A 12,825-nucleotide genomic window follows, 5' to 3' on the forward strand; every position below is an offset into this window, starting at 1 on the left:
CATACGCAATTGACTCAACGATATACGTATACAACGATAGTGTTGCCACAGCTCGTTTTCACATAGGCATAATAAAGTTTATAGATTTATCGTTTGCCGTTAAAAGAGACAAGTTTGATGCGTACGTTTAAAAATTTATTAAATAATAAATGCATTTGTAAAAATTTAATTCAATTATTATTCAAACGCTTTGAGCTCCACTGCTTTATTTTATTTATTTCCCTTCGTTTCGTTTTTTCACCCAATAAATATATAAATAAAAACAATTTTTCGTACGTTTCGATGCAAGAAATTTCTATAATAAAAATTATTTCATTTATGTAAAATTCTTTTGTTTTCTTAGAGCGCCTTCGAATCGAACTCGATTCTTTCGCCGATATATGCAATATGTTATGCCCTTTGATTGAAAACTCTCGTCAGCAAGTCCCCCTTTCATATAATTTGTTCTCAAAATGGCTAAATGAGGCTACATTTGTGTTTTTTTTTTTTTTTTTCTGTGTCATTGGTAAATGCGTCTACAATAGCGATATTTTATATCCTCATTGCACTTGTGTGCCTTTTTATTATTCAGAGAGATGGAGAGAGAGAAGAAAAGAAAGAAAGAAACAGAGAGAGAGAGAGAGAGAGAGAGAGGGAGATTACATTGAGCGCCCATATGACGATCCGAGTTTTTTCACAAACCGATCAATTGTTCAATTCCTAACTAACTGACAGTTCTTTCTTCGTCGTAATCGAATCCGAAATTTTCAGATGTAGATTTTTAAGAACTTGAAAGCGTTGTCCACTTATAAGGTACCTAAAGTCAGAGGAGACATCTTGACAAATTGAAGCGTGACAAGCAAATGTAATAAATTTCATCAAATAGTTTCAAAAGAGGCAAACAAAAGTAACTCTCCTACATAAGGAAATATATACATATATATTATTTTATATCAATAATAATACAATAAAAATATATACAAGTCTATGCATAATTCGGAGGCAGTTACAAATGTCTCGAACCATATAAAATGCAAGTTATAGCCCCGATCTCTGCACTCGCTTCCAAAGTTCGAGGAGAATCGAATAACAGGTCTAGTCAATCGATCGAGAGGCATTTTAAAGATCAAAATTGCCTTAGAGAGTTGCGTTCGCTTGAATTCGCTCATGGCTCATGGCTTCTCATGAACTTGTGAAACTTATTCGCCTTGTTAGAAATAATCCAAGAGAATGCGTCGAAAGCACACTAATTGTCTCTACCTATTCAATATTTATATAAAATATGTATATGTCATGCGTTTCGATAAATATTTTCTTAGAATGCGTCCAAACACATTCGTTTTCTATTAATGTACGATAAAGAGACGCAAAAGACAATATATTTAATCATTTTCATCAATAGTCGCCGATCAAAATATATGCAAGCACCTAATAAATACAAAAATTTACCTTCTTTCAATTTTTCCCTTCAACTACTTGGGATTGTATGATAATTTCAAATTACATTATGAATTCCTAGGGATATAATGACATTTAAAATTTTAATAAAATTACTAACAACGCTTCTAACATGCTTTTAAAAAATTTTCTACAGCTTTGGCAACAATTGAAGTGCTAAATTAATCCACTATCGCACTTTTGCTCACTGCGTGTATATAGATTATAAATATGAACACTAGACATTACACCCACTGGCACAACACTTTCTAAAGAGCCCATAAAGGCTATCGTGTAAAAGTCGTTAATAAAAATCGAAAATTAAAAATAAAAAAGAACAAGAAAAATACATTCGTCTAAAGGCGAATATTGGATACCGTTCAACTTAAGTAAATCTTTCAAAAGTTTTAAGAGAATTTTAAGTGAAATCGGGATGACGGGGACCGCAATCGCAGATTTATGTTTTCATTTTTCCTCAAAAGTCTTTCAACTTTGTAATTTTTAGAACGTATGTAAACAATTTTGTACACTTGACATCTGTAATGCAAAGTCTAAACTCCGTATTGTGAATTTTGCAGTCAAAGCCTCTGGCAAATAAATACACAAAAGGATCAATAAAAATTTACGTATGCTTCTCGGTGTTTCTCATGAACATTTTAAAGTATTGTAAGCGGTTTTAAGAAACTTGTGTCCACCAATGGTGAAAGCGACACAACAAAACCCTAATTATATATTCATAGCTGTTGTTGGGGCGATATTGCTAAGGGAATTGTAAAAAGTTTTTACTAACAGTGCCGCCTAATATATGCCCTATGATCTTTTAAATTATGAATATATTCATTTTTAGTTCGAAATATGTCGAGCTATGTGCAAGAATAGCACCATTTACCTCAGCGTTTCTTTCTCTACTTAAATCGCAGGAAAGTACCACTGAATCGTAACGTGCAGATTAGGTGAGGAATTAACATCAATCAAAACAGGTAGCAAGACCATGCCCTGTGTTGAGTGTATCTGCGTGAGTGACTCCAAATTAACAAACCCGTTGTTGGAGACTACTATCTGAAACTGATCATCAAAGGCAGAACTCCTTCTGCATTGATAAAAAATCGCTGAACTCGTTTAGCTATTGCAAGACCGATCCTAGAAATTTGTGATATAGTGAGAGTTTATTCAGCAATTCTCACTTTATTACTTTCTATGTATGTCATGTGTAAGAACTGCGCGACGCAATGTTTAGTAATTTTATATGAAGCCATTACCAGAGAAACATTTCTAACATAGCTGGCCCCTTCTTAGACTGATAACGTATATTGTATTTCAAATACAGGAAAATTCAAATCAATTTCAATTTTGGTAACTTTACCATGTGTTCTGGATCTTGCAATTCTCCCAGTCTTTGCTTCCGCATCGGCATAAGTTGTTACAGCTGTTACTTGTAGAAGTGGCCGTCGTCGCAGTTGTTGTCAGAGCAGACACAATTGTCATCTATAATGAATCGCTTCGCATATTTTCCAGTTTATTGCTAGCTTGTCGTTTTCCGTTGACGTAGATGACGTACTTCTCTGTGTTATTGTAATGTAATATGCAGCAAGCCAGGTCCAAATTTTCCTGCGTGAAAGTAGACGTCCTACGCTAATCGCTGTATTTAGCTGAGATATCTTCTTCTCACTTGATATTTATTTGCCATAAACAAATTCTTTCCTGGAAAAGCTGCAGAGTACCTTCAAAATGGGATATATGTGCTTTAAGAAAGCTAATGGTAAACAGCATTTTTCTTCTTTCAACTTTATCAGTTGCAGCTCAGCAAATTCATTCATGTAAGACTATCAACACTTATCAAAAGTTATTCACGTAGTTGCTTAATTTAATTTTGCACTTTACGTGTTGTGAGTACTCTTGATTAGTGTTCGTAGAAATTATATGAAATAAGGGAATCTTTAATAAAGATTGACAAATCTCTGCGATCCAATATTTTTAATAAAAATGTGAAAATCCAAAAGGGGAAAAACGATTGAAGTTCACTTTAAAAAAGGGGCGAACAAATTTAAACTAGAATTGTATTATAAAGTAAACCTCCCAAGGAAAGCATCTTATGTGGATCGCACGTATATAGCTAAAGAAAAAAAAAATGCTTTTTACGCGCATCAAATGCTGCTTTCAGTAACATCGTAATCGAAAACAGTGGCCTTTTTTTCCACCGGAACTTCGTTTAGGAACTTCGCGCTGCATTTTCTTCTTTCAGGCAAGTTTTGCATTTCTCACTCTTCGGAACAATTTCACGTGGAATTTTCAATTGATATTCACTTTCTTCTTATGATAAAATATCGCCTAAGTTATCCCCACCGATTGACACTATTTTTCTTCTTGCGTCTTGTCAGAAACATAGTTTTTTTTCATGATTGGGCAATGAATGGCTAAGGGTTGACATTCAACCTAAATTAATCTGTCGCTATTAACCTAAGTCTCAAGTTCACGATGCTTATCTCAATTCTTTTGAAGCTTAAGATTTCGAATACGGTAAAGGATCGACTCTATAAGCATGCATCTGTAAATTGGGTCAATACTTTATAGACGCGTATGAGATATTGATGTAGATATAAATTAAAATATATATATACGTATGGATTTCACAATCGAAATGATGAACTTAGCAATTCGTCGTCCTTAGTCAATGCAATGAAAAAATGTATAGACGCTTACTGTAGTGGCAAACGATCATAGACATATCGCATATAATAAATAAATCTTGCTCTTGTGTACCTTATAAAGCGTCTATTATAAGCATGCCGCATTAATATCGTGCTTTTTACGTGAGAATTGCGAAAGCCTTGTGTTATATATAGATGTATAGTTAACTGTGCAGTCAATATAGTATTTTTATGTACTTTTGCTTTATATTAGACTAGATATGAATAGAGGCGAACCTTCAAACTCTTGAGGGTGCGTCAATTCAACGCAATCAAAAGACTAATTCCGACCCGTTTATATACATAGAACACATAACGTGAAGTAGCTAATCTTCATTCATATAGATTTTTATATACATATGTACGTGTAATGTTTACATTTGTAAATATTTTAATACACACGAATTTATAAAAGAGACCGAAATGACTTTATATCCTTTAAAAATAAACATTTACTTTCAATGCATTTAGATATGCTTTTCGCTAACATTAAGGAAACTGAGAGAAATTTCTTTAAGTTACGGATTATCATACAAAAACGTATTTGGGTACGGGTAAGGTAACGGCAAAAGCGTGTAACACTTGGGGTTTTTTTTTTGTGAACTGTTAAATGACTTTAGAAAAACAAGAACACAATTATTGCAGGGTTTCTTAACATTATCCCTCGAGCCCTAATCACTTGCTCCACTCTACTCTACAGAGTCGTTACGCTAGTGCATTCACGCTGAACTGATTATTATTTAAGTCTTTTTAGGTATTTCCGCAACTTCAACTGAAATCATGTTAAAAATGAAGAATAAATATGTGTATCATGAAAAGGATTTCAAAGAAATTATCTCATAAGCAGTAATGAAAGTCAAAGTACTGGTAGCAGGGCTCGTAGAAAAGAATGTATAGAAAAAGCTAATAGATACCCAAGACTGTTCCATAAATGATCATCGAATTTGTAAATTTTGAAATTTTTTTCATTTTCGTCCATTCATCGCATGTTTAAAGAAACTATAAACGCCAACCGATTTTCAACTATTTCAACGATGGTTTTACGAATGCCGCGCTAGTTTTACGATGTATTCTTCGAAAGCATGCTTCGAAAGAAATTCTTGACAAGTAAATTATATATGACTTGAGACGATTAAATCTTTAAACAATCGTCCCTTCTAGCTTATGTGTTCGATCTCCGATAAAGCTTTGAAGAATTTCTTTCACAAGCTTAACATATTCCATCTCTTCAGGGTGAATAATATGCGACATTTAATTGCCCCATAAAGTCATGATCATATATCGTTTTTCTAAAGAAAACAAAGTATTATATATATATGATGTTCGACATTATTCCTCCAACACTTTATTTGTGATATTAAATAATTGCAGGAACTGAAGACTGCATTCAAGTGCGCATTCGCGCGATCTAATTGACTTATTTAAATTTTAGTTTGAAATTTTTAAAAAAGCACCTCTCTCTCTCTCTCTTGCTCTCTCTTTCTCTGTCAATTTTACACTAACACATCATGATTTCAACCAAAAGACACACAAACATTAGATTAAGAATACACGTAGACTGGGTGGAAATTTTTCAACTTGTACATAAGGATGATAGCACTTGTCCATAAACATGTTTTGTCGTCTGTTGAATTAATTGATTTAGAGGTACATTCTTGCGTTGTGATCGTGTGTTCTTATGATATCTTTTTGTACGTTCTATCAATTTTCGAAGGAACTGAAGGAATACTCACAATAAAGTACTGCAATAAAATTAAGATTCCCAAGGCACGCAAATCGCAAACGAAGAAATTGTTTATGGATTGTGTACTCTCTATGATGTTGCTCAGAATACCGAAATGAGATAATTAATCGTACGTAGCGTGTCCCGTTTGTTCATAGTGGAATAAAAATCCCAATTGTAAAATTGCAAAAACGAAAGTTCGATTTGCTGCCCCGCCCACCACATTCGGTGAATGTAAGCGTTAGCGGCTAATAACTGTTGACAGATTTCTGAACGACGCTGCAGGAAAAAACATTTAGATGATGTGATGAGATCATTGCAAGATGAGAGGCGTACTTTGAGTTTCTTATCAAATCGTTCCACGAAATGTTAGAGAACTCAAAGTTTGCAAAAAAAAAAACAAATTCTCTTTCTTGCATGGATCGGCGACAACCCCACCAATGGAAAACTTCTTTTAAATGCAGATGAGAAAAGTTTGGGAAGTACTTAGCTATTAAATTTTCTATCAAATCAGAAAAAGTGTAGAGTTTCATGTCTTTCTTCAATTGAATTTTTAAATAAGGTTTCAATTTCGTTTTAATACAGTTTCTGTTTTCGTTTTTTTCTTTTAATAGCAGATAAAATTTCTTTTTGCTTCTGACGTGCGGAGATTATTGATATATGAAAATTTTTCCATCTCTTTCATGAAGAAGAAAGAAAGTCTATAACGATTAAAATGGTCTATTTATTTCAAGTTCAAGATAAGTAAATGTGAATGTGAAATTTGCGAAACCTATAAAGTGTTAATGTTAAGTGAAGTAGTAAAGAGAGACGACGTTGGCCTACAACGAATATTTTTATTTTCATTTTCCACTTTTCATTCTAAAAATATCGTTCGTAACCTTTGATATTAAATTTATATGTAGACGATGATGACGTAAACTATCAGATAAGCTTATAGTTAGGATGCACAACAATTCAATGTTCTTTCATCCGTAGTCGTTCAATGATACCAATACTTTTGAAGACTTTTATTACCTGCATGACGAGAAATGCTGAGGTCTTACTTGGTATTTGGAGTTACCAGACACAAATTTTTAACTGTCAATATAATCCTTAACAATGTTCTTATAAATGGAGTTCAGAACGGCATCAGACGTCTTTTGGGCGCTATCACTATTAGGACACTTTAAATATATTGGGAATCCTTAATAGTTTTATTTGTAGGATGAACGTATTCCTATGATTTATACTGGGATGCTATTCAATATGCATTTCTTAGAAAAGAGGAAGTATTGAGGGAGTATCTCATCAATATCATCTCATCATCATATTTTCCTCTCTTTTACTCGTACTTTTCGATATGAAATTTTCAAAGAGGGAACAACTTTTTGCTGATAATCTATTTTATTAGCGTCGCATAGGAGTTGAGTTCACCTGGCATTTTTATTTAAAAATATTTCAACATATTTCTCATATCTGCTAGCGAGCGATTTACATAAATAAGAAAATATAAGGAAGGAAGGGAAAAATGGACAGACTAAACGTATTTTCAATTATTTAACACAGATTTAACTAACTTAAATTTACGATAAAAAAAAGGTTTGGGCCATGCCCTATTTTCGTTTACAAGTCCTTTGGTTTTTCAAGTTTTTTTCTCTTTTATTTCTTTCATCATTTATTCGGGAATCACTTTGCAATAGCTTGAGCGGGGAAGAGAGCGGAAATAGGTTGTGTGTACGGTTGCTTGATTTGATAATCAAAACATCTAGAACGACGAGAAAGACTTTCGTAAGTTAAGTGAAGCTAGTAAATTATTCCAAAGTTGGGTAAAGCGGTGAGGTGTTATGCGATATACGGGCGATTTTGAAATGTGGCGATGGCAGTACTGAGCAACACTTTACCGAACACCCGCCTCATCAAATAGTTTACAACTGCTTCCATTTGCTTCCAAATTTTTTATATGATTTCTTGTCGGAGCTCGCATCTTCCGAGTAAATCGTTCCTGTAAAGCCACCGATTTAATTTCGTTATAATAGAACCGATAAGAGAATAGCTGAGTGGCTTGTGAGAAAGTATCGATTGACTTACACCGGAGCGCGAGGGATCAATAATATATCCCATCTGCAGACGAGATTCTTGACGATGATCAGCCATTCGACGAATACGCCACTTTCTTAAAAGTAATTAATTCATTAAATTTTCTCGGTTTGTGATCATTCTGGGGATAAATGAGAGAAATTCACTTGTGTATGTGTTGGCGAAAGAACCGAAAGATCGAAGGGAAGGTCGATTCGAGTTTGGACCATAATTATTGACAAATTGGATACTTTCTGACATATAAAATACGTTGTTTTGCGATATAGTTACTATTACAATTAAAGTTTCAAGGCCTATATAATGACACAACGTATTTTGTAAGATAGTACAAAAAATTTGATTTTCAAGTCTCTTCGAATCGGAAAATTTAAGAAATTATTTTAGCTAAACATATTGTTTTCTGTTTGGACGAAGAGTTTTCGTTGCCACTGTTCTAACCTATAATAACTATATATGGTATGCAATAACAAACAGTCTAGAGATAGTTATTTATGATGAGAGAGAATCTAACATTTTTAACTTTGAAAAATCTAATCAAAGCAAAATGTTTATCCATGACGTCACGCCATTGGATTACAAAGTTAAACACCCATATAAAAAGAGAAGCTAATATAGAAAACTGGGGATCATTGAAATGGATCGTCATATATATATATATATGTATATATGTATATATGTATATAAAATTGAAGGTCGCGCCGGCATAAATGCTCAAGCATTGAATTGACTCTGACTATACAGCTAACTCTCCATCATATTTGCCATATTTACTCTCTCTTCCTTTTAATACACTAACACGTAACAGTAAATGGTTCGCGATATATATATTTTTTTATTACATAGGCATGTTTGTTAAATAGTATTTGTTGTTAGTGGGTAGTAGCGTGGAGCTCGTAAGCAATTCAAAGCATTTTCGGTTGGTGTTTTTAATTTGTATTGATCAGTATCATAATCTAAACAACACAAAACGGACAAGAGTACATTAATAAATATTTCTTACGGTCGTCTTAACATTAAACAAGAAAAAAAAAAAAAAATTAAAAAAGAAAAAAAGAAAAAAAAGAAAACAAATAAATAAATAAATAAATGAATGAAGAAAAGTTCGCTTAAATGTATACTTGAAACAATTAATATAAATTTCTCTCTAACGTGGCAAAGAAATGAAAAAGCAAGAAAAAAAAAAAAAAAGAAAAAAATCCCAAGATTATTAAAGATATTTTTTCTTCAAGTTTATATCTAATTTCATATAACTGAGATAACAGATGAAATTCTCGATTAAGTTTATAGAATGTTAACCTATTTTAAATCAATTAAAACAGCAGCAACAACAAAAACGATATAGACTTTAAACTTTGAATTGGCGAATATTTACATATATGTATATATGTATATATAAATATATGTATATAAATATATATATATTTATTATATTATAAATATTTATATATATATATATATATATATATATATATATATTTATATACATATATATTGTTGATTCGAATATTGCTGTGTATTGGTGCAGAATTTAAGATGAATTTATTTACGCGCTTTCGTACACTACCTCTCTATGATATATATGTCAATAGTAAATGTGTTCTCGTATAATTTGTATGATTGTTTGTGTGCAGTGTGCGTGTATTTTAACAATTTCCGTTTGTTGTCTCTTTATATGTATATTAGTTAAATTAAACGTACGCATGGTGTCCGGTAACGGTGAAGTACATCATCAACAGCTTCCATTTAATTGGCTCATTATGAACGGACAGCAACAATACGAGCAGCGAGTTCAAAATTTTATTCCCAAAGCAATGAATTTCAAAATAAAAACTAAAAATTTCAATGTTCGTTTATGTAAAAGTTAAAAAGAAAAACAAACCTACGACTGGTTTCACTTAGCTACTGCTTCTGCTTGTTCTCTTCCCTTTCAAATCTATTATCAATTAACTTTAAATCATTATAAATACTTTATTAAAAAGCGATCAAGAAGATGTATACCGCTGGTAAATAAATAGAATTTTATTATTCTCCTCTCACCATAAATGCAATCACTTTTTGCGCCTCACCTCACCTAAATCCACTTTATACACAAATTATTTAACATATTTTTTACTTTAATTCTCTTCGCTTATTTTTATAAATAGATATAGATGATTTATCAAAAAATACCGGGAACTGCTTATTATTACATTAAAAAAAAAAAAAAAAAAAAAAAAAAAAAAATACTCTTAAGCCATATCTGAAAGAATATTTTACACGAATCTTACGAATTCGTTTTTAAAAACCCATTCCCGGTACTTTTTTCAAAGCATATATACACAAACACTTGAATATGTGTATCTACTGCATATATGGTTTTTAATATGCATGATAGGATTGAATTAATACTTAGATATACACTCGTACATTACTAATATGGTAGATAGATAATCGATCATAGTAGAATAACACGTCATTCATTTAAATAATAAGGTTTAGCTTTAACTGCAGACTATTTTTAAACCAGTGAAAGTGTTTGCTTTAATTCTGAATTAATGAATACTCGAGTAAACTTAGTAAGAGTTTTTTTAATTTATGTTCGCATAATTTAGCATAAAAAGAAATCAAATTGTGCTCGTCGTGTCATGAATATTCGATATCGATCGCCAATCAAGCAATGGCTTATGAGTACCTACCATTAATGGCGACCAATTTTTCTTTTGATATATTATGCAAACATACTTTGGCTACGTTAAGTGTAATGAGCTAGCTATTCCATATGAATTTGCATAATAAAATAAAACTCTTGTGATTCGTAGAGGATGTCTGCTATACGTGCAAGCACGATATTACTTAGTAAGACTTATATATATATATAGAGTAAGAAGGTTTCAGAAGGTGGCAGTGATACGTTATTTCAAAGGCCGTGATGACGATTAAAGAAAGAGGAGACGAAATAGTGTGTCGTACGATGTGGTGGCATGTTGATATAGTTTGCCATTTACCTCATTTGCTCTCAATGTTCAATGCCATTGTCCGCTTAGTTCTTTTTTTAAGAAGTTCAAAAAAGAAAGATACCGTTAGGAGTATCTAGTGGTTCAACTTAGACTGCGGTCGAGACTTTGATTGTTTTAAAAGGTCATTGCTATGATCAGCAAGGATCCGGCATCACATGTGGCTTTGTCTTACATTTCTAAACACTTTTCAAAAACATACATTTAAATAAATTTTTTCGGCGTTCTCGAAACCCGTTGCGACCGAGTCTGTTATACCTATCATCGTTATCCTATGAAAGATTCATCTCAGTTTACATGATGTCTTAGAGCGACTTGACTCATTTTCAATACCAATCTGTGTACATGAACTTCCAATGTTTCTGCCAAAGAGATATATACAGAAGCGGACAGACGGACACACATAAATCGATTCAGTATTTGATGCTCACCAAGAATATATATACTTTGTGGGGTCTCTAAATCTTCCTTCTGGGCGTTGCAAACGTTTCGACAAAATCGATATACCAGTCATATTTCAGTAACGAATAAGAAAATTGTACTCGGAGGAGACCGAATATCTTATAGCCATCACCGTTATTTGAAAAATGGAAAAAAGCAAAATTTTTAGATTCTATAACATTGAGTGCGTGATAAGCACGGAAAACGCGGAAAGCAAAGATGTACACAGTTTTTGTTGCATAAGACTTAACCGCTTCGGGTAATTTTCAAATCTTTTTGCAAATTCGTATGAGCTGGATAATGTTTACCACGGATACTGCACAGTTGGACAAGTGGACGGACGGTCATACTTAAGTCGATGCAGAATTTGATGTTGATCAAGAGTACATTTACTTCGCCGTATCCCTGAAATTCCATTCTAGGCGTTACGAACGTTTTGACGAAATGAATATACTTCTTTTCCTTCTGTGATGGGAGGATGAAAACACATCACGTTTTGGTTTAGAACACCTTGCACGTCAATGATTTCTTTCATTGCGTTTGGTTCAACTTTGAATTCCAATACAGCACCTTTAGGCCATATTAAATGTAAGCTATATATGTATATATACTGATGCTCGGGAGACGCTTAAAGTCAAGTATAACTAATAATTTTTTCTTGTCATGTCGCTGATATTTGCTGACAGAAAATCCAATTTTGGTCAATCCATCTCTGCTTAAGTAGATAAGAATCCTTAAATTCAAATTGACTCTACAATCAATCAAAGCTTAAGCAAATGAACCAATCTCAGACAAAAAATTTTCCAAATATGTCACTGATTCCGAAAGGAGAAAGCATAACCTATCTATCTGTCAGTAATAGTTTTATGCTTTTCGCAACAGTATAAGTTATCCGACTGAAGTATGCCATGAATGACTTCGATTTGGTCGGGCTCTCTGCAAAGAAAAAAATTTGGAAACGTTTTAGAAGCTTTCCTTTCCTGTTTAATCCAAAAAATAAATAGCCATGAAGCGTACTAGGCGAACCATTAGTATCAAAGCTAAACGAATACTCATAGTCCGCGGATGGCCCGCGACGTCAATTCAAAATCCGTACAAAAGATAGGAGAAGCGGTGACCTTTAATCATCCTTTCATGCATATATATCCTTGAAAGACAGTTTGCCTGCAAGCAGACATTTATGATCGTTATAAGCGCACGACGCATGATTGGTTACTTTCGGATCATTCAGTCCACATGTAGTTATGATAAGTGTTCGTGTAAGCTTCAAGATAAATATTTGCTACAAGTTATTGATTGCTACGAAATGTGGTGGTCTTCGTTTTTTCACCTATCGTTGACCCGATTGCTAATGAATTTAGAACACTTGCATGAGGTCTACGTCATTCTCTGTTGATTTTCATGTTGATACTGCAATGTTTGCCAGTTTGCGGACAATATACAAGCGTAACGTAACGTATATTCCCACCATGATGAAGAATACATA

At 33.0% G+C, this 12,825-nt stretch overlaps 1 protein-coding gene across 5 annotated transcripts in view; it reads left to right on the plus strand.

The window, feature by feature from the left end:
- LOC119644512 (anoctamin-1) overlaps positions 1-12,825 on the plus strand; it is a 30,648-nt gene that overhangs the window by 327 nt on the left and 17,496 nt on the right. Inside the window, exons 1-2 of one of the 5 annotated variants that reach the window (XM_038044117.1) lie at positions 1,908-1,924; positions 9,589-9,908. The exons of 1 other annotated variant lie outside the window; for it this stretch is intronic. In XM_038044117.1, coding sequence (XP_037900045.1) covers positions 9,896-9,908 — 13 coding nt within the window. In that variant the 5' untranslated portion in view covers positions 1,908-1,924; positions 9,589-9,895. Of the gene's footprint in view, positions 1-1,907; positions 1,925-8,865; positions 8,883-9,368; positions 9,909-12,825 lie in introns of those variants that run through there. 3 more of the 5 variants (XM_038044109.1, XM_038044101.1, XM_038044135.1) reach the window with 3 other exon arrangements.

Source organism: Glossina fuscipes, unplaced genomic scaffold (genome assembly GCF_014805625.2).
Source record: "Glossina fuscipes isolate IAEA_lab_2018 unplaced genomic scaffold, Yale_Gfus_2 0, whole genome shotgun sequence".
In the NCBI taxonomy this organism is placed as follows: domain Eukaryota; kingdom Metazoa; phylum Arthropoda; class Insecta; order Diptera; family Glossinidae; genus Glossina; species Glossina fuscipes.